This window comes from Aptenodytes patagonicus, chromosome 25, assembly GCF_965638725.1.
Source record: "Aptenodytes patagonicus chromosome 25, bAptPat1.pri.cur, whole genome shotgun sequence".
Taxonomy (NCBI): Eukaryota; Metazoa; Chordata; class Aves; order Sphenisciformes; family Spheniscidae; genus Aptenodytes; species Aptenodytes patagonicus.
Window position 1 is genome coordinate 6,195,822 of NC_134973.1, and position 21,335 is coordinate 6,217,156.

A 21,335-nucleotide genomic window follows, 5' to 3' on the forward strand; every position below is an offset into this window, starting at 1 on the left:
GGTTTCTAAATTGGGACGGGGGGGGGGGGGGGGGGGAGGTCTGGCATTGTTAGGGTTTTTTGTTTGGGGGGGTGGTTTGGAGGGTGTTTTTTGTTTTGTTTTTCTTTTTAACTTTTTGTTAGCTTTGGATTTTTTGGTTTGTTTTTTTTTTTTTTTTGTTGAGGCTCTGGGCCAGGCTTGGGAGAATGGGCTCTGTCCTCATCTCCCTCTGTGCCTCCTAGGGTGTATTTAATAATAAAAACAAACAAAAAAAGCATAGCTGTGCCTTGTCCTGGGCAGCAGCCTTGGTGCTCTGTGGCTGCAGGATGGAGCCAGGTGAGGATGGGTGAGACTGGGGGAGCCGGGGCTGTACCACTGTCCCCTTTGGCTGCTGTGGCTCGCTGCTCCTTTCCCTTTCCTGCATTGGGACAGGTTTGCTGCCACTCTCTGCTGCAGGTAGGGTGGTGGGGCCTAGCAGCAGGACTGTGTTGCCTGCACTGTCTCCATTCAGCCCTGCATTGGTCCTGTGCGTGGTGCAGAGCAACCCGGGGCTGGAGCACGGCTGACAGTGAGGGGAAGGATACGCAGGGGCTGCTGCTGTGCATCCCTGGAGCAGCCTCTGTCACTGCAGGGTGGCTGGGGGAGAGGCCAGTGCTGGAGGAAGCGGTTTTCAAAGGAAATGAGATGTGAGCAGTCGGCGCTGGCTTATCGGTCTGGCTTCCTGCCAGAGCTGCCGTGGGGGAAGCAGGGCTGTTGCCGAGAGCCTTGGAGCGCAGCCTGCCAGCAGAGGCCATGGCGAGGGCTAGCAGGGAAGCAGGGTGCTGCCAGCTGCAGCACAGCAGCTGTGATGTGCTCCTGCCCGGAGCCTGGCCTGGAGCTGGGGCTGCTGTGGCAGGCGGACAGCCAGGGCAGGAGTGGCTCTGCCATGGAAGGAAGGCCTCTCATGTGCTCCCGGCCGAAGGGGGGCAGGGGCCTCTCCTGGACCCTCCAGCTACATTTCACAGCCCAGCCCTTGCCATTGCCCAGGAGTGAGCCCAGCTGGGCAGCGCTGGCTGGGGAAGCCGCAGCTGAGGCGACCCTCGCTCCGTACCTGTGAGGGGGTGTGGGATGGGAGCAGCTCCTGCTTCTTCCCCCTGCTGTTGCAGGGCCCTGCACCCCAACTACCATCGTGGGAGGGGGCTGAGCCCCCAGCTCCATGGGCACAGCTGCAGGTGCCATTTCAGGGGATCCGGGGGTGGTGGTCAGCTCCCCAGGGAAGGGTTTACATCGGTCCTTGAGCCCACCACCAGACCAGCCCCTCTTTTGTTCCTTTTTATTAGTAAGGGATTGAAAACACAGTTAAATACATTTCTTTACTGATAATTTACAGCTGTTTCTGCAGCAGAAAATGGGGGCCATTAAATCAGTAGCAGTATTTCAGGACCAACACTCTCTCTAGCCACTCTTGGCCTCGCCTTGCTGCCCTGCTGGCCCTCCAGCTCCCTGTGCCTCCAGCCCTGATGGACAGCCCTAGACCAGCCCCTGCCTGCTGCCCAGCTTGGGGGGGATGCCAGGCCACAATGAGCGCTCACCTCCAGCTCTTCCTTTCACCTTTGCGACGCATCGGGCAGGGAGCAGGGCCGGTGCCCTGGCCTTGTTTTGGCAGCTAAAAGGAGAGGAGGAGGAAGAGGGAGAGCAGGGCTGCGGGAGTAGGAGGAGGGAGAGCAGGGCTGCTGGATGACTGACCCAGCACGGGAGGCCTCTGCCAGCCCCAGCAGCTTTGGACAAGACCTTGCCCTTCCCTGATGGATGAGGGACGGTGACGGACCGGGCCTCAGTATACCACCTCGTACACTGTGGCCTTCTTGTCGCCAGAGCCCGTAACGATGAATTTGTCGTTGACGGAGATGTCACAGCTCAGCACTGACGAGGACTCTTTAGACTGAATGTGAAAGAGGCAGGTGGTGAGGGCAGCACGGGTGGCTGAAGCTGCCCTCATCCCTGTCCCATCCAAATGCCTCCCCCGCACCTGGAAGATGCTGGCTCCGTAGGGCGTCCGCCAGGCGTTCAGCAGGTTGTCCTTCCCCGTGCTCACAAACCATTTCCCTAGGGCAGGAGACAAAGTGAATCAGCATTTGGGACACCATTCAGGGAGGGCTGAGCATGGGGGGGAACCAAAAAGACCCATCTAGGGCTGCATGGAGCCACCCCCATTCCAAAGTCAACACAGCCCAAGCAGAAAACACGGTGCTCGCCTACCGCAGGAAGCGAATTTGAGGGAGAGGACGCAGCTCTCATGGAGGTGCAGCTGGTACTTGTCTGGTTTGGTCACGTGCAGGATCTCCACGTTGCTGCTCTCCATGCCCACTGCCAGCCACTCTCCCGTCGGGCAGTACCCCAGGGAGAAGATCTGGGGGGAGAGACAGGGTTAGGCAGCGGCACGGCAGGTCCTGGTGGGTGGGCCCCATGGTGCTCCCAAGCCAGCCCCAGCCCCTACCTGAGAGCTGAAGTCGTGCTGCTGCAGCTGACGCCCCTCCCGCAGGTCCCAGCACCGCACTGTGTTGTCCAGCCCCCCTGTCCACAGCTTGGTGCCGTAGTTAGAGATGTCGATGCAGCTGGCACCATCTGTGTGGCCTTGAAACTGCCTGGGAAAGAGGGGGACGGAGAGGGCGAGGGCACGGCCATCAGGGCTGCCAGCTCCCTAAGAGCCAGCTTCCCCAGGTTCTGGCCATGTGCCACCAGCCCCGGGCTCACCTCACCATGGTCTGGTTCTGCAGGTCCCACACCACGATGTTGCCGTCACTGCAGCAGGAGAAGCAGACTTTGGCGTCAGGGCTGATGGCCAGGGCGTAGCAAGCGGGGGCAGAGGAGGTGAGCTCAGCCTTGATGCGGGGTGTGGGGGCCGCCAGGTCCCAGATGGAGAGGGTGCTGGCCTCCCCCCCCACGATCAGGCTCCGGCCATCGGGGAGCAGCTTGCAGGAGCGGATGTAGTTGTCACGGTTCTGAATTGGGATTACAGCAAACGGGGCAAGTGAAGAAGGAGCTGATCAGTCCATTGGGGGAGGGGGGGGGGGTGGGTGGGAGACAGATCTCCTTTTTTTCATGACAGACATGAAAGGACCCTCTGTCCCCCTCCATTGTAACAGGGACACATTCCTCTTCCCAGCCCCCACAAAATGCCTTTCTGTTCCTCCTCCTTACCAAGCAGTCCAGCTGAGCCACGGCTGTCTTGGTGCCTGGCTGCCCCACGTCCCACACCTTCACACAGCCCTTGCCCCCAGTGTAGACGTGCTGTGTGGAGCTGCTGATGGTGACAGCGCAGACCACCTCACCATGGGTCAGGGTGTGGAGCTGCCGCGCATGGCGGGGGATGCTGGAGCCGATGAGGGCATCAGGTGGAAAAGGCACCGGCTGCATCTGCCCGTCGGCGCTGACGTGGAAGGAGTAGGCACTGGAAGGGAGCAGAAGAGAGGACTGAACAATCCCTGTGTGATGCCTGAGTGCAGGAGCCAACCTCTCCCATTAGCCACGCTCGAGCCAGGTGGAAGGTGTCCGGTGCACTCTGGCTAATGAGGGATATAATTAACCAGCTCCTTGTTACCACCAGCTGCCTGGAACAAAATGACAGCATTGGACTCAGAAGTGGAAAGAAACTCCAGCCAGGCCCTGCCCTGCCCTACACCTGCTGGGTGTAGAAATGAGCCATGGAGAAGGAGATCTCCCCCTGCGCCCACCCCATGCTGCCCGGCTCAGCCCCTTGCTGCCGACCCTCCCTGCAGCCCCTGTGTGCGGTCACACTTACGGTTTCCCTCCAGGGATGGTGGAGAGTGAAGATGAGATGGTAGAAGCCCTCAGGTGAGGGTGCGACTCAAAAGCCACCTGCACAAAGCAAAGGGCACATGATGAGTGAAGTGCCAAACCCCCAGGAGGGGACACAAAGGCTGGGCTCATGCCTTTTCCCGCATGCCCTGGGACGGGGCCAGCCCGGCTCTGCACAAGGTCCCTGCTTGCTGCTTCCTCCACATGCAAGTGACAAAGGCCAAAACGGGCTCCCAAAGACACAGCTATACACCAGTGGGTGCTTCTCTGTGAGCTCTGCAGCCTCCACTGGCCCCACAACCCAGACACCTCCAGAAGGGGGCCCCTCCTGTGGCTGCACCCTCCTGGCTTGAGCTCATTGCAGCAGTGCAGATACTGCACATCAGGGACAGTGCATGCCCAGGACAGCAGGGGACAGGAGGCAAAGCCAACACGTGCCAGCAGATTGGGCCCATCCCTTGGTGACTTACCATCGGGGACCGGCCATACATCACGGCGCTGCTGACCTGCGGTGAGAGGTGGATGCCCATGTACATGCTGGGGGCTGGGAGCTCCCCACTGAGGGTGGCATGAGGCACCATCCCAAAGGAGGACGTGTAGGGGCTGGACATGCTCAGCGGGCTGCGGAGAGCTGCACGAGGAAAGACACACTCATTGGCCCTGGTCGACAGGTGTGAGCGAGCATCACCCAAGGGAAAAGGGCATCTGGCAGAAGCCAGGCAACAAGAGGCAGCATCAGCTCTGCACCGGGCCCAGCCAAGCCTGGCATGAACCAGTGGATCAGGAGGAGGGCAGGCAGGTTATGGATCGAGAGCCAAAGATTGCTGTGGATCCAGCACAGGAGATCAAATGGCTCCGTCCCTCCAAAGGATGCACCATGGACCAGCCGCTAACCCACAGCAACCCTCATCTCTGCTGCCAACGCCTTTTCAGTCTTGGCCAGGCCAAATTACTTGCAGTTGATGGCTAAGTGGCTCTACCTCCAGGGTTTTGATGGTTTATTGAAATCGATTCCAATTCAATTTTTGCTAAACCGCTGTAATTTTCTAGCCAGACAAGGGTTTAACTTCTCCAGTCCTGGCTCTACTTCTCCCCTAGGCTAGCTGTCCTCCTCCCATCACCTTCTGGTCCCTTTGGCTAGACAGTGGCCAAGCTGTTCCAGAGACCTCTTCCCAAGGCTTCCCTAAATGTCTTCAAGGAAACTGAGGCAGGAAAAGGGGGCATGACCAGTTCACCATCAGCCACCACAGAGGCCACTACTGTGCACTCACCCCCCTCCCCTGTGCTTTCAGAAGAAGGTGGTAGCCATTGACAGGGGCTCCTGGGTCAGCTGGATCTTGCCCAGGGTCTCTGCAGCACCCAGCACATGCAGACCCTCACCCCTATGGAGATCCTCAGCTGCACAGGGAGACCAGCCATGTCCTGGCCTCCTGCATCCCTGTGTGCCTATGGTGGCACTCGGCCAACCCTCCTACCCCAGCAGCCAAGCCCTGAAGCATATGGCTTCACACAGCAACACTAAAATAACAACTTGTCAGAGAAAAACTACGATCTCCAGACAAAACACCTGCCCCACCCCGAACACCCATAGCAAAGAGCTCCGCACATTGACACACCACTTCCAGTGGGTCTGAGCCTGCCAGGAAAGCGTTGGCAGTCAGGTATGTGGTAATTGCACATAGGTGCACACATTGGCCGTGGTCAACATGTTTGATTACGTGGAGCAAAATGGATGCCCCAGCTCTACTGACAGGAGAGAGTGTTCTGCCTCCCCTCACCCCAGCCCCACGGCACCATCTGCAGCAGAGCATGACATCCCCCCACCATCCCCGAACACTCACTGATGGTGTCGGTGGCAGGTGCCTTGGCAGGGGGCTGCCGGAGCAGGGTGGCCGAGCTGGGCCCGGGGACGGGTGTGAGGGATTCATGGGGCGGCGAAGAAGCGGAGGGCTTGGAGGCGGGAGCACTGGCTGGAGGGTCAGTCTGCACGGCAGAGGGAAGAGCAGCCTCAGCGGCAGGACCACGGCCTGGGAGAGCGATCCCCAGTGCCGCAGGCCTGCCAACAGCCTCGAACCACCCAGGACAGGAGGGGGGCACCAAGAGGCACTGCTCCCAGACAGACCTGGACAGAGACTCGGCCGCCCTGGGCCCAAACCCTGCTCCTTTCCTCCTTTGCCCCTCACACCCTTCCCACAGCATGGAAGGAGCCACATGTCTCCACTCCCCTCCCCGGGTGCAAATGCCCAATGCAAGCCCTGCATCACTCCAAACTGGCACAATCCTGCACCCCTGCAGCATCCTGCCACTGGCACAAGGCCCCGTGGGGCCGTCACACAGAGATTTGCTGCTCCCTTGTGTGAAATCCCTCTTGTGCGGGGGGCACCCCCGTCCCCAGCCTGTGCGGAGCAGGACCAGGAGGATGCCTGGGATGATCTTCAATCCCCACAGCTGTTTCATTCTTTTTTCTTGCCCCTCCTATTTCTTCCTCTTTTTCTGCCTGGGGATTTTGTCGACACCAGCAAAGGAAAAAAAATTAATAACAGAGAAAAGCTACATGCTGCGCTGGCAGATTGCTCAGGGCGCTTTGTCTGCTCTAATCCGATTGTGCTGGGGAGCCACCGCTTGTTGCTCCCTGCAGCACCCAGCCGGCTCCTGACCCCAGGATGGCGGGGATGCATCGCTTCAGTCCCTGTGGTGGCTGGGAGGGCCAAGGAGTGGTAGAAACATCCCTTCCCCTTCCTGCATGCTGATGTTTCAATCTGAGCATTGGGCTGGTGCTTGGCAAGGAGGAGGGGAGGGGGAAAAAAAAAAAAGAAAAATTGATTTCTATGAGCAGCTCTGGGTAATCCTGCAGGCAGCCAGATGGAAAATACCTGCAGAGCCAGGCCTCTGCCTAGCAGATGATTAGCCTCCCTCCGAGGGCATGGACCTCTGCTCCCAGTGTTGGGGAGTCCAGCGGTGGGTACCAAACACTCAGCACTGGCATCTCCTTGCCCACCTTTGGGCGGCAGTAGACGGGCCACAGAGAAATCCGGGGCCATGTCCCCAGCCCCACTGCCCACCCATGGCCCCGGGCTGCCCACGTGCCTCCCTACCAGACTCTGGTCCTTCGGCTTGAGGGGCGTCGTGCTCCGGCTAGAGTTGATGGAGGCAGGGCTCTCAGTCATCTCACGGCGGGCTGGCGGGAGCCGGCTGCTGGGTGCGTGGCCGGGGCTGCTGGGCTCCGAGGGGGGGTCCTGGGGGAAAAAGAGGTCTCTGAGGAGTGGGAACCCCAGTCCCTCTGTGCAGGAGGGCAGGCACGACAGGGGCCCCAGAGAGCCAGCCCCGGGCCTGGAGCCCAGCAGGGACCATCAAGCCTCCATCTGCTCCCCCTGCCTGCTGCGCAAGCTGCTCATCCAGCCACTCACTGTCCCATGTCTGCCTGAGCAGCATTAACGAGGAGCATCCGCTTAGAGGCCTCAGCCCTGCTCCACGGTCCCCTGAATGAGAAACCTCCTTGATTTTTCTCTTTGAACAAAATTAGTGGTGACAGCAGATTCAGAGGACACTGGTGGCCATGGATGCCTTCACAAGTAGGTATGGCGACCAGCACACCCAAGGAACTGAGAAAGAGCCTCTTGGCAGCCCCTTGACAGCATTTCAGAGCCAAGGCCACCCATCAGCTCTTGCACTCCTATAACCATTCAATTAGGGCTGCGATTTTTATCACCACAATTACACCGACAGCAGTTTTTATAAGTGTCTTTTTCTGCAGAAATCCCTGCTGATGTTCCTTTCAGGGCTTGTATTTTCTTGGGAAGTGGCAGGAGGAAAAAAAAAAAAAAAAAAATCACGTGTTGTCCCTCCCCCCAGTCTTCCAGGGAAGGAAAAGGGATGTCCCCGAAAACACCATGTCTGCCAAGAATAGCTGGGGCTGGGATAAAGTACTGTTGTATCTGCCTTGGTGGTCAGGGAAGGTTGTACCAGAAATGCCTGGCAGTTTGGTTGCAAGAGACTGAAATTCAGTGTACCTCCTGCACTGAGGCACGGACACGGGCTCAGTGTCTTAAAGTCAAGGCTGCTCTAAGGCCAGGCACCGTATATGACTGCCCAGATGGGGGCTGGCAGGGCCGGGCTGCGTCAGGGGTGCACTGTTGAGCTCTCCTGCCAAAGGCAGCACAGCACGTCTGCCTGCTCCTGCCACCTCCACACGTGTGAGCTGCCAGCAGCAAGCCCAGCTCTCTGCGGCTCTCATCCCAGCTTATCAGCCTCCCCATATGGGATGCTACAGGAGAGGGGCTGAAACGGGATTGTGAAGCAGAGCCAAGTCTACGGCTGGCAAAGCTGAGCCCTGGCTGGTACAGCCTCCAACGTGGAGCACAGAGTCGGAGTCAGCCTTGGCTGGCATGAACACATCAGGGCAGGGCTGGCACATGTCCTGGCTGGCCGCTCCTGCCCAGCAGCAATGACCCGGAGCCTAACAAACCCCAAAGCTCGAGAACCAGGGTCCTAAACCTGATGACTACAGCTTGAGCTGGATACCCTGCAAGGCTTCAGCATGCCCTTAAGGGTGTGGGCTTACCTCATCCACCACAAGGTTGCAGTCGCTCTTGTCCCCATCGCTATCCTGCAAGGGGGGAGAAACCCAGAAAGGCTCAATCAGGAGTGGGAGAGGCTGGACCAAGCTCTGGGCTCTGCCCCACAGGACCCCAGCCAGCAGCGAGACCCCGTTTTCTCCTGCATATCACTTCTCGTGGACCACCACCATGCCCTGCAGGCAGCGACTCAACCCTCTTGGCTGAGGGGCCTCCCCGGGGCTCTTCATTTTGTTCATTTCTTTTCGCAGGATTACAGCCCTCTGCACCCAGGGCAGGCACAGACACAGGACACCTCCAGGGCCCAGGCCTGTCTCCCACGGCCACACTCTTTGGTGCACTCACATAATGCCCAGGCAGGTCCTTCTCCTCCCGTTTCCGCTTCAGCCCCATGCCTCCTGTCCGCTCCTCATCCTGCAGGCTCTCGGGAGGGGAAGTAGAAATGCTCTGAGCCAGAGAGGGGGAGAGTAACGCATGTGAGCCGACAGGAGAGCAGACAGCCCGCAAAGCCCTGCCAGCCACGTTTCTTCTCTGGAAGAGACCCCCCAGTGCTGCTGGCTGCACCCAGCTGGTGTCCAGCATCCAACCAGCTATCTGTGCAACCTGTGCCACAGCTGGTTTGGGGGGCAGGGGTCCCCTTCCCCCACCAAGCAGGTGTTAGGGCTAAAGGGGGAGGCACTACTCTCCCCCTCTGCACAGATAATTGTGGCATCCCTTTACTGGCATCCCGTGCACTCTTGGTCAAGAGTCCTCTAAGATCCAAACGTACCTGGGGGCAGGGATGGGGCTTAGTCTGGCACTTTAAGCAAGGCTGGGGAAGATGTTTCCAGACTCCTGAGTTCTAGCCCAAATTAATCCATTCAGCTCTGACAGGGCAGAGAGAAGGGAAGCAGGATGGGGACCTTCCCTGGGGGTTGGCTGCCCACAGTCTCCTGGCGTGGGCAGAAGGCAGATGCATTTTTAGGGTGCTCAGAGACTCACCCACATGCAGCCCCAACACACCATCACCTCCCTTTCCCAGCTTGGCCCCAGAACAACTCCAAAGTGAGCTGCCCTCACCCCTTCCCCTGCCCACCCCTCACCTCTCAAACTGGGCCACGCCCCAGGCCCCAGCCCCTCCCCAGGGAGAGCATGGCTGGTCCATCAGTCCATCATGGCCTCCACCCTGGCAAAGCATCTCCCTGGCTGGTGGGCAGAAGGAAGAGGGAGAGAACAAAGCCCTGCCCAAAACCTGAAAGCCACAGGCTCCCCTTCCTTGCCAGAGCAGAGGGGTGGGCAACGGGGCAAGAGGGCAACAGCCCCAGCTGGCAGATGAGCCCTGCTGTGACAGGGATGGGGGAAGATGAGGAGTTGCAGCCATGCCCTGGCCCAGCCACTGGCATGCAGGGCTGCGTGGAGCCAGGAGCTGAGTGAGGCAGCATCCCCAGCACGGCTGGAGAGCAGATCCGCCCCTTCGGGAGATAACAAGGCATGGCAGAGTGGAAAATCCCCATCGGAGACGTGTTTACTTCACCTTAACCCTGCCGCTGCAGGAGCCAGCGGGCTGAGAAGCAGGATGGGGCCGAGCAGGACAAACGCCCCTTCCCTGAGATGCTGCCAGCAGCCACAGGGGTGTCTCAAATCCCCTTCTGTCCCCCATGCTTGCTGCTCGGAGGATGATAATGCAATCAAGTGGTGCCTGCCCACCCGCAGCCCCCTGGCTCTCATGCAAACCAGAGAAACACCAAGCTGACACCAGTTACCGGAGAGGCTGCCCTCCCTCCCAGAGCAGCCGGGGTGCTTGGGCCAGGGCAGTTTCTGGGGCACGGCTCCCCGACCTTCCCAGGACTGTTCTGCAGAGCTGTTTGTGCCAGGGCTCAGGGAGAAAATGCCCCATCCCAGGGCTCTCACATGGTCGATTGTTTCCAGCACAGTAGGATTAAGAGCCTCAACACATACAACCATGGAGCAGAAAGGATGCTCCCTGTCCCCTGGGTGATATCTGGAGGAGGTACCCAGGTATACATGGGATCACAGGGGTGATCCATCCTGCACAACACAGCTACCATCTCTCCCTCCTCCTCTCCCACCTGACTGCAAGCCTATGAAGATCAATGCCAATTGCTCCCCAATGGAGGGGCTCGTTAACCCTTCCTCCCCCTGCCTGTACCACGAGCTGGAGCTCTGGCTTACTGCAGCCATGGAGCCTGGGAAGGGAGTCACAAACCTGGGAATCATGACAGGCTGGGGGGGTATCTTAAAAGGGAGGGTGCAGCCAAGGGTTGCAGAGGGGCTGGCAGCACTGGGCTTAGGTAAGGAGATCTGTTCAGCCTGTTTCCTAAACTGGAAACTCCTTGAAAAGGATAGAGCTGGTTATTTCGGGAGCAGCCCTCGACCTTCAGATCCTTGCATCAGCAAAGACTGAATTGAGGTGGCCCAGAACCTTCCGCTACAAAACCCTGATGCAAACACAGCCCATCCAAGCCAGCAAAGCAAAGGGAACGGAGGCTACAATAAGCAGAGCCCCTTTGTCTTATATTCTCTGCTCAGCTGTTCTCCTGGACTCCCCTACAACCTTACGCGCACATATTCGCCACTTGGCTGCTCCTACCCTCCATACTGCAGCTGGATTTACTCTCCAGCCTGCAGTACCATGGAGTTCAAACACGGCTCTGTTCCGCCCTAGACATGGCTGCATTTCAGCACTGCCTCCACCATGCATGTGTCAGTGGAGCAGATGTCAGCTTAGGTGCAGGAGCAGGCCTGGAGCCTGTGCATTCACACCCCTGGGGCTCAAGCTGGGTTTGCACGTGCAGTTCGCCAGAGGGACTGGGCTGCCCCAGGAGCCAGGGCAGAAGTGCTGGGCCCTGCTCAGGCGTGACAGCAGAAGGGCTGGACACTTTGCCCTGGATAAACAAGGGTGGGAATGCACAGCTGGACATGGGTCAAGGCCCCCTTCGTTAGGCTGGCCTGGAAGGACGCTCTTTATAGCCCTTGGGGAAATCAGCTCCACTGAGAAATAGGGATGACTCCAAAATTCCTCAGATCCAGAGACTTGGCCCAGCCTCGTGAGGACACCTGCGCTGCCTGCGGGAGAGGGCAGAGCTGCCCCAAGCTTCGTGGCTTGCCCTTACCTTCTTGCCATGCTGAGCCCTTGCAAAATCAGTACCCAGGGGAAGGCCAGTCCTGGGAGCCTTTCACCCTAGTCACCTTGTGTGCAAACACAGAAAGCCTTGAAAGGTGACTCACTGTGGCAGGGGGAGATGTCTCCTGTCCTTATCCACCAAGCTGGGGAGGGAAGGGGAGGAAAGGAGCCCACACATAGGGAGAAATGTATGGGAGACCCAGAGCCCACAGCAGAAGGAGAGCAGGGTGCCTGGGCTGTGGTGTACAAGAGAACAACATGGACCTGCTCTGCCCGCAGAGCTGCCTCCCCTCCCCAAGAAGCCCCGCACCCCAACCTGGCGCCACGTGCGAACGAAACCCCAGTACCTGCTGCTGCCTCCCCTTGTGCTGGAGCGCAGCCTCGCAGGCTGCCACCAGACAGAGGACAGCTTGGCTACCTCTGGGCTGTTTGCTTTGAAAAGGTCAGGAAACAAAACATTCCTGGAAATCCTACTGTGAGTGCTTGCCAAGGGAGCTGGCTGCAGCGCCTGCAGAAGACACAGCCCCTGTGCCTGCCTGCGCTGCCAGCCCCAGCTCTGAACATCAGGCTGCCCCAAAGCTAAGCCCACCGCTGCCCCTGGGGTGCCCTCCCCACAGCTGGGCTCCCCCAGCACCCACAGCCCTTCCCAGGAGCCGGCAGCCAGCTCTGCCTTCTGCCTGGAGCATGCTGGAGATGCTCGAAGTGACTCTGGGGGCTGGCAGGCTGCCGGACAGAGCCTGGTGGAAGGAAAGCCCACGCATTGAGGCCAGTTGAGGCCACCGGCCCAGCCAGAGCCAGGCATGCCGGCATGACTTACCCGGCTCGGCGTGCGCTCTGGAGCCCAGGCAGCAGCAGGGAGAGCGTCCGGGCAGGTCCATGTCAGTGAGGCAGAGGGGAGGAGAAAAAGAGGCTGTTAATGCAGAGGCTGTGCCCCAAGTACCCGGGTAGGGAGGAAAGGGGGGCACTGCAGGGCAACATGGGAGGAGAGAGCGGGACATGGGCTGAAAAATCACACTGAATTTCCCACTTTGCCCATCTGCAGTGTGGATTCTCTGATGTCTAATAGGAGGTGAGCACATCGGTCTTCCTCAGGGAAGCAGGGGGAATTGCTCTATCCACCCACCTACTTTCAAGAAATTCACTCCAGCTTTGGAATCTCTTCCCTGGATGTGGTGACAGGTCCAAGGCTGCCAGGAGGGGATGAGCCAGCCGGACAGCTGAGACCTCCTGAATCACACCCATCCTATTTCCTTAGGAAGCCATGCTAAAAAGCCCTGCTTGGAAACCCTCCAAGGCTTTTTTACATGTGCAACAGAACAGGTCCACCTCCCTGGGCTCAGGGAATAAGTGCCAGGCATTTGCTACAAATCTAAGCATGGGGTTATGGGCTGGGGTCTAGCAACCCTCCTTGGCTGATTTTCACTCCTAACGATCACATCAGCATTTGGGGAGAACAAGCTCGTCCCAGTCTCTGCTGGCAAAAGGAGGCAGGCGGGTATCAGGAGATGAGGGACTCTCCATGTGGGTAGCTGCTCCAAGGCTATGGTCAGTACAAAGCCAGGGAAAGGGGAGGGAGAGGGACTGGGTGCCTGCCATCAGCACTTCAGCCCTGGCTCAGCTTGATCCACACCAGCTCTGGCTAACTATGGCAGAGCCCCAGGGATTAACCCAAACCATATATAGCATTTCACAATTTTTTTTTTTTAAAGGAATTATTCTGGGTGTCTTTGCGCCCTCTGCCATGGCTGGATGCCCCTGCCAAGGAGCAGCTCTGGGTTGTGCACGGCAGGAGCTGCTGCTGGAAGCACAGGCTGCCCGGGTCTCTAAGGGTTAAGGCAGGCACAGCACAGCCTGCTTTTATCTTCTTTCTGGAGTTTGTTTTTCTCCTTCGGGGGAAGGCCATCCTTAAAGAAACACTGACAGAATTAAAACCACAGACACCTGCGTACAGGGGTGCAAAGCAGACTCGGACAGTTTCCTGCTGCTATTTTCACCACCTTGAAATCTTACAAGCAAAATCAGATCATTAGGAAAATGCAACAAACCCCTCCATTGCCCAGTTTTGCTGTTACTGTTGGGTCCTGTCCCTGCAGCATTTCCAGGCCCTGAACTGGGGACACTGGGAGCAGCCAGCACCTTCCCCAGAGGAGTCTGCAGAGGAGTTCACTACGGCTGCTGAATTTTACTGCCTGTTTCTAGCCCATAGAGCTGCCCTGCTGCCCAAGAGCCCTCTGTCCGTGCCTCAGTCTTCCTGTCAGCAAAAACACCTGATGCCTGCACTCTGCAGAAGGTGACTTGAGCTCAGAGCAGCTTCTCCTTCATGCAGCACTTTAATAGCAACAAGCCACCAGCAAAGCTGGGTGGTGTTATTAATTTGGCCCAGGCCTGCCAGTAGCATTCAGAGCACTGATTTAATGATGATTAAATATTGATGATGTTTGTAAAGCACTTTGTGATCCTGATAGGAGGAGGCACCCATAAGGATGAGGAATTACTGCTATTTACAAGGCACCACACACTCACTAAGGCTCTGCTTTCTAAATTCCTTGCCACAGACCTGTGGCTCCCACAATTTCTACCAGGGGCTTGCAACAGTATTTTCCCTTAAAGTCTTGGCTTCAGGCATCAGATCTTTACCTGGTGTAAACCCTGGTGTAAATAGAGGGTTTCTCTGTGGCGGGGATCTCACACCCTCCCAGCTACCTCGTGGAGGGGGGACCCTCACACACTGGAAATACGCAAGGGAGCAGGAAGACCCATGTGTGCACACACACGGCCCAGAGCCCTGCTGCCCAGCATCTGGGGTGCACACGCAGCTGCCCCCACCACCACCACACGCCATCACTGCACGGCAGTTGTTCCCCTGGTCAGTAATAGAGCCAGCCTCTGAGGGCTGCAGATATTTAATTAGCTGGATCTGTCATTCACAGTGCTTGCTGCTCCCCCTGGCCCCAGGGAGCAGCTGCCAGGCATTGAGGAGCCCTGGGAAACAGGCAGAGCAGGCAGCAGGATCCCTCCCAGTGCTGCCCAGGCACCTCTGGGACATCTGCCCAGCACTGACTCAGCCAGCCTTCGAAGGGTTAATCCAGCTGCGCTTCTTCCCCTTACCTCTGTTCTCCCCATCCTGGGCCACTCTGTCCTCCTTGGCAGCCAGCTGAGACTGTGCCATCAATGCCCCCGAGAGGGCCAGGAGCCCCGAGGTGCTGCTGACCCCACTCAGGCTAGAAGGCTGCATGCTGGAAGGGTGGGGTGTCAGCGGGATGGGGGATGCGTGGTGGGAGAGGTGCTGAAGCTGCTGCTGCTGAAAGAGAAAGAGCAAATGGTCCTCGATCCGGGAGGAGACAGCCGCAGCCAGCCATGCCCAGCACCCCTCAGCTTCCTGCATGAACTGCGATGCAAAGCGCAATGGGATGCAACACAACGCGAGGACAAGGAGGGGAGCAGAGCTGTGGAGGCTGCACAGTCCAGGTCACATTGCCTGCCCCTGCCACCCAGGGCACCTCGAGTACCTCTGCGCTGCAGATGTGATCCCGACATATGGCAGACGAGCCCAAGCTGTGGCTCTGCCCTGCTCTGCTCAGGGCGGTGAGGGCCAGGGAGGATCCCAGAGGCCATCCACCACCTTCAGGACACAGTGGCAAACCCTCTCACCGCAGGGGACCAGCCCTGGTCTTATCGAAGTAGTAAAGACCCTGGCTTCCCCCATCACTGGACTGCGTGGTCTGAACCCCCAACCAGGAAAGAGCCTTCGCCCATGGCCGGGCAGCGGGACTCACCCCGACGATGCTGTTCAGTTCCCCCATGGTCACCTGCTTGGCCCGCTCCACAGCCTGCAGGACCTGCTGCTGGTGCTGGGAAGGAAGAGCACAGGGAGGTCACACCATGCTCCTGGCCAGGGGGACCACACAGCCCAGCATCGCCCCAGCTGCCCGGGGCTGCGCAGCCCCCTCTCTCCCGTCCCTCCAGCACAGGTACAGAGGTTCTCCCCCCCCCCGAACCTTCTGTTGTTCAGGCGGGACTCAGGTTCACCCCTTCCCAAGGGCCTCGGGAGAAGCCCAAGCAGTCCGGTGCACATCCCCTGCCTCCCCCTTACCTCCTGCGTCAGAAAGGGTATAATCTGGGCACAGATGGCACTCAGTCTCTTGACAATCTCTGCCTGAAAGAGGAAGTAGATATCACCAAGGATGGGAAGGCTGAGCCTGGTCCCATCCCCTCCAGTGGAGAGGAGGGCAGCCAAGCATCCTGCAGATGCACGCAGCCTCTGCGGAGGAGATAAACTCTCCCCACCCGCACCCGCTCAGCATAAATCCTCCTCCTGCCTCTGCGTCCCTGCTGGGATTTCCCAAGCTGCTGCCAAGGGAGGACTCTGCCCAGGGCTGTGGGACCCTCCCAGGCTGTCAGGTTCCCCCAGGCACATGGGAGGGAACCCGACTCCTAAATCCCTCCATGGATTCAGGCCAAGCAGAGCTCTGAACTGTCAGTCCTTTCGCAGCCCAGCTGGCTTTGCTCAGCCCAAACCCATCTTGGCTTCGTGGGCTGCCGCTCTCACAGCCAGCGGGCAGGCTGGCAGGGAAGAAGGAGAGCCGAGCCACAAGCACTGGCAGCAGGCCATCAGCATGCTGCTTGCTCTCTCCCTGAACATTGGACTCGAAGCCAGGGGGAGAGCAAGGGGGACACAAAATTCACACAAATGAATTCAGCCCTCTGCATCATGCCAGCAAAGCCCTGCAAGGCACCAACGGTGGTACCTGCTCTGCCCTTCCCGCCCCAGCCGGATAAGGGGCTCGGGCTCCTGCTCCCACCCCTGCCGAAGCGCCAGGCCAACCACCAGCTCTCCCTGCTCCTTCCAGTGGGGGAGTGGAGGCACAGAGCACCCCTGTACCTGTCCCCAGCCCAGCAAGCGGCAACGAGAAAATGCAAAGGACCTGGCACGTCCTCTCCTCAGCCTGTGGTTATAGACAGACCCACAGCCCGGCCGTATCCCCACCAGGGTAAGCATTTCCCAAGGGAAGGGGCTGTGGCTTTCCAGCCCAGCCTCTCCAAAAGAAAACCAGCTCCTCCTGGGGAAAACTTGATCCCCCCCACCCGCTGCAAATCCACCCTGGCACTGGCAGAGGGATTGGCTGCTCTGAAGTGTTTTCTCATCTCAGGTTTCCAACAATCCCCGACAGCATTGCAGAGAGGTCAAACCACGCACAAAGCCAGCAAAGAACAAAGGGAACCTTTACCTGCTGCACTCAAAGGCTGCCTGCGCCCTGGGGAGCTTGCCCACACCCACCAGCACCCTGGTCCTGGCTGCTGCATCAGCCACCACCCCAACGCCCACACGGGACCCAGGGAGCCAGAGACATCCCCCCGCCCTCCCCGGACCTCTCCTGCCCACACAGAGCCAGGAGCTGGACCCGGGTGGGCCAGGGCTCCCTCTCCCCAACCACTTGGCCATCGCCTCTGTCACCCCACGTGGCTCGGGCCACCCCTGGGTCCCAGTCCCACCCCTGGGTCCCACTCCCACCAGAGCTCTGAGCACGTGGGGATGGCAGGAACGTGCTTGCAAGCTCTACGACTCTCCCTGCTAACAAAAGGAGCAAACTCAGAGGGGCTGAGCCAGCTGGAGGAATATGGCAGTTGACTTGCCACTTTGTCAGGCATTGGTCCAAACTAATTTCCCTGGCAGAGAGCCCGTGATGACTAGATTGATAAATCTGAAGAGGGAAAGCAAATTAACGCTGGAACAAAAGGGGAACCAGGGAAGGGTGAAAACACTCCTCTGGCTTCAGGAAAGGAAAAGGGGATTAAAAAAAAGAGAAAAGAAAAGAAAGACAATCCATTTGCCTCTGGGCTCCAGCTCCTGCTGTTTCCTCCACGCTCCCTCCTGCGTCTGGGGCCCCAGAGAACCGCTGCAGGGAGGGACATGCGCAGGGCTCACGGCCAGGTTCTGAGAGGTGCTTTGGGATAGCAGGGAGGAGGCCCTGTCCCAAGGCACCTACCAGAACTCAACAGCACACATCCTGACAACTGCTGAACCCCTTTGCAGGCCAACCCCTCGCAGAGCCGTGCTACGTCTCCTGTGCCATTACAGCTACACAGGGATGAGAGAGATCATTTTTCAACAAAGTCTCCATCCTCGGCCTCTTCCCCGCCATCCCCTGCTGCTGGCCCGGACCCCACCTCACTTACCTGCTTATGCATTTCAATGTTCAGCCCGTAGGACATCTCATAGTACTGAGAGCAAAATCACAACACAGCCTGGTTAGGAGCTGCCCAGAGCAACTGGTCCATTACAGCCAACCAGGGGCTCAGCAGCCAGCCCACCCCTGCTCCCCCCAGACGAACTCCACTGCTGCTGCTGGGGGTCTCTGCTCCCCCCAGCCCCTAAGAAACAGCTGTCCAGCACGCCATGGACCCAGACCCGTGTCACGAGCCTGGGACAAGGTAGGGAGCAGCCACGGTGTAGACTGCTTAACACCTGTGATGATTACACTGCAGTTTCTGCATTAGTTTAAGCCAGCATAAGCCAGCCCTGTTGTCCCCCCACATCCCCTCCTGTCCTGGCCTGTCCCTTCCCATTCCTAACCCAGACCCACTCCATGATACAGCTGCCCATCTAGTCACAGGGGTGGCCATACCAGCGCAAAAGCAAAGATGACATCAGGTTACACCTTTCGCCAGTCACTAGTGACTCCGGCAGCGGTGACAGCAGCAGACCCCGTCCCCTCGCCCCTGAGGATGGGGAGAAGGTGGGGACCAGAGGACCTGTATTCCTCCAGCAAAGCCCATTTCAAAGGCGGCAGCCCACCTCTGGGAATCCCCGAGCCTCCAGGATGTGGGAAGGGATCCCAGCTAGTGGGTGACAGGAGCATGCCCTGTGATGCCGATAAAGCAGAGTACATCCCTGGCCTCACAGACAGGGCTGTTATCACCCAGGAGATGGAGCTTGCCTAAGTTTAGGTCTGTTTGCCTTTTGGATGGCATAATTTGGGTTCCCCCTTTCCCTAGAGGGGCCGGTAACGTCAGATGCTGAAGGAGAGTGAATGCTGCTCTGGCTCTGCAGTTCCCATCCTCTTCCCTTCCTTCCAGCAGCTATCCCCCCTCCTGCCAGGGCTACCAGCAGAAGGCCTGGCCTCTGGCTGGTGCCCTGAGTGGGTCGGTGTCCAGGGCTATTAACCCCACACTGGCAACTGCAGAGGGGTCCTGCCCTGCTCCTTCTAAAGGCAGCTTCCCCTTCCACCCAAAACGCTGGCCTTGGGGTGTCGCTTCCAAGACGCCCCCCCCTTGGGAGAGAGACAGGAAGGAGGGGGAGAGAGCTCTTAAAAGGCCAAACAAAAAAAGGAAAAAGAGAAAATAAAAGAGACAAAACCTACGGCTAGAGCCGAGTGGCAGCAGGCATCAGCAGAGGAGCCAGCCATTGCTAGGAATAACGATTAACTCCTTCCTAACTCACACCCCCCCCAGCCCCACCACCCAGGCCAGATCCAGGCCAGGCATCCCCCTGGCAGGGGTGGCTCGGGGAGACCGCTGGCCCATTTGGCTGAGTGGAGCCCCAGAGTCTGGGACCTCACCAGAGGGTGGCAGTCAGGGATGCTTTGGGGGAGGCATGGGGGACAGGGCAGGGGTAGCTCACCATGACATAATGTCTCTGCATCTCCGTCTTCTCGCTCACCAGCTTCTCACATTCCAGCTTCAGGCTGCAAAGAAGATCCACGGTTTTCATTCACGGACCTACATCTTCTGCCCTGTCCCCCCAGTTCCCACTTTCCACCCCGTGACCTCTGCAAGCTCAGCACATCTCCCGCCTCCCCCTGTAGTCTTATGGGACCGCAGGGGTGTCACACACCCACCCCTAACTGGCATTGCCATCCCTGAGGGACACGAACCCTGTGGCTGTGCTGCCCACACAGCCCCCACTCCCCCATGGGCGGTCTATCACACCCACCCGGTACTCTGTTCCCGCAGCACCGCTGCGGTCCCCTCCACATCACCCTGTACCCAGCTCAGCTGGAGGAAACAAACCGTGGGTGGTCTCCCCCTTGGGACCCCCACTCAAGACCTAGCACCCCAATTCACAGCTTCATGCTACCCCTCAGCCTAGACCCCTCTCCCATTCTTCCCCAAGCACTCCTTTCAGCAGGAGCCCTGTCTCCATCTTCTCCTGCCCCAATCCACCCCCTGGTCTGTGCCCCATCCTCCCCCGTGCCCAGACTCCCCTCTCCCCGTGCCCTCAGTCCCCGTTACACCCCTTCTCCAGATGCTCGCCGCTGCCCGCAGCCCTGCCTGACCCCCGGCCACCTCCTGCCCCCTAAGCCACCTCGTCTCCCCACCTCCCGCCCTACGCCCCCACCTAGAACAGGGGTCCCCCGCCCGCCCCTCCCTTCCCGACCCTGCAGCCCCGCTCCGCCCGCCCCTCACCTGTGGTATTGAGCCTGCAGGAACTGAAATTCCTCCTTGATGCGGTCGCAGATTTCCAGGACCGAGAACTTGAAGGGCTGCCCGGGCTGGAGGGGGGTCTGCGGAGAGACGGCGCGGCTGGCTGCTGTGGCCCCGCCGCACTGCCCTCGCACTGCCCTCGCCCAGCCCGGCCCGGCCTGCCGGGCCCCCGCCCGCCCCGGTACTTACCGGGTGCCGTCCCTGCGGGAACATCCTGAGGGCCCGGGCCCCCGGCCCGCCCCCCCCGCTCCCCGCCCACTGCTCCCCGCCCGTCTCCCCGCCCCCGGAGGGGGAGCTCCCCCCGCCGGGCTCCGGGGGTCCTCGGCGGTCCTTCGCCTCGACGCCGGTAGCAGGAGGGCGGCCGGGCCGCGGGGTCCGCGCGGAGGCGGGGGGTCAGCGGGGGCGCCGAGCGGCTCAGGCGGGGCGAAGCCGGCTGCCGTCGGGCGGGCGGGCAGGGGGGGCGGCCCGCCGGCCGCAGGGTCTCCGCTCGCCCCCCATGGAGGCCGGGGGCGGGGAGGAGGCGGGAGCGGGCGGGCGGGAGTTGCCGGCGGGGCCCCGGCGGTCCCCGGCTGGCGGAGCTGCCGCCTGGCCCCGCCGGCCCCGAGCGCCCCGTCCGCCGGCGCCCGCTTAAGGTGGCGCGTCCCCGCAGGACGCGGGGGCCCGCGGGGCTCGGGACGGCGGGAGGGAGCGTCTCCGCCGCCCGCCCGGGCAGCACCGGAGCTCCCGCCCCGCCGGCTCCGTGCCCGCGGCGATCCAGGCAGGCCGCCCTGACCCCACGCTCCCACGACGATGCCGGAGACCGAAGGGGCGCCGGGGAGGGGCCGGCCCTAGAGCCGCCGCTCCGGGGCCGAACGGAACCACCCGGGAGACGTCCGCCGACGCCGCTGCCCCAGCCCTCCGCGCCCGCCGGAGCCTCGCTCGCCTCCCCGGGCTCCTCCCTCGCCCCGGGACCCCCCTCCCGCACGTCCCCCAGCTCGGCCCCACTCGCACGCGCAGCGGCTCCGCGGAGCCATGCCCCGGAGCCGGGCAGAGTCGGGAGCAGGGCCGCGCCGACAGCCCCCGGGGCCGGGAGCACCCTCGTTCCTCGGAGCACTCCCGTCCCCCGGGAGCGCAGCCGGCCGCAGCCGCCGGCCCCCCGCCCCCGCTCCGGGCGAACGCGGCACCGGCCGCCGGCGGGGCAGCGCGGGAGCACCGAAAGCACAAATGAAGGCGGCCTGACAGCGCCCGACCGAGCCGGGCACCCCAGAGGCTGCGGGCCCCGGTGCGCAGGGACGCCGGCTGACCGCCGGGCCGCCACGCTACGGCCGTGCTCGCCCAGCGGGGGCTGGGCGCGGGGCTGCAGAAAGAGCAACGCCAGGAGCACCGGACGGCCAGGCGGGCCGCGCTGCCCCACCGGGGTGGGATGCGGACGGGGCTGGAGAGACCGCAGGGCCGCG

At 60.3% G+C, this 21,335-nt stretch overlaps 1 protein-coding gene across 4 annotated transcripts; it reads right to left on the reverse strand.

The window, feature by feature from the left end:
- Nucleotides 1-1,499: 1,499 nt before the first annotated feature.
- On the reverse strand, nucleotides 1,500-20,153 carry TLE2 (TLE family member 2, transcriptional corepressor). 4 transcript variants are annotated; one of them, XM_076359189.1, is made up of 20 exons: nucleotides 20,089-20,153; nucleotides 19,882-19,979; nucleotides 19,097-19,160; nucleotides 17,653-17,697; nucleotides 15,569-15,631; nucleotides 15,252-15,326; nucleotides 14,584-14,776; nucleotides 12,293-12,309; nucleotides 8,697-8,798; nucleotides 8,339-8,383; nucleotides 6,873-7,013; nucleotides 5,619-5,760; nucleotides 4,248-4,408; nucleotides 3,761-3,837; nucleotides 3,160-3,409; nucleotides 2,713-2,960; nucleotides 2,456-2,603; nucleotides 2,218-2,368; nucleotides 1,988-2,064; nucleotides 1,500-1,900 (listed from the first exon to the last, which is right to left on the reverse strand). In XM_076359189.1, exons 1-20 carry the CDS (start codon nucleotides 20,110-20,112, stop codon nucleotides 1,793-1,795), a joined length of 2,229 nt encoding a protein of 742 aa, XP_076215304.1. In that variant the 5' UTR covers nucleotides 20,113-20,153; the 3' UTR covers nucleotides 1,500-1,792. The 4 variants fall into 4 exon arrangements, with proteins under 4 accessions (XP_076215304.1, XP_076215301.1, XP_076215302.1 ...); XM_076359186.1 differs by having other exon boundaries at nucleotides 14,584-14,773; nucleotides 20,089-20,129; XM_076359187.1 differs by having other exon boundaries at nucleotides 2,456-2,599; nucleotides 2,718-2,960; nucleotides 20,089-20,129.
- Nucleotides 20,154-21,335: the final 1,182 nt, after the last annotated feature.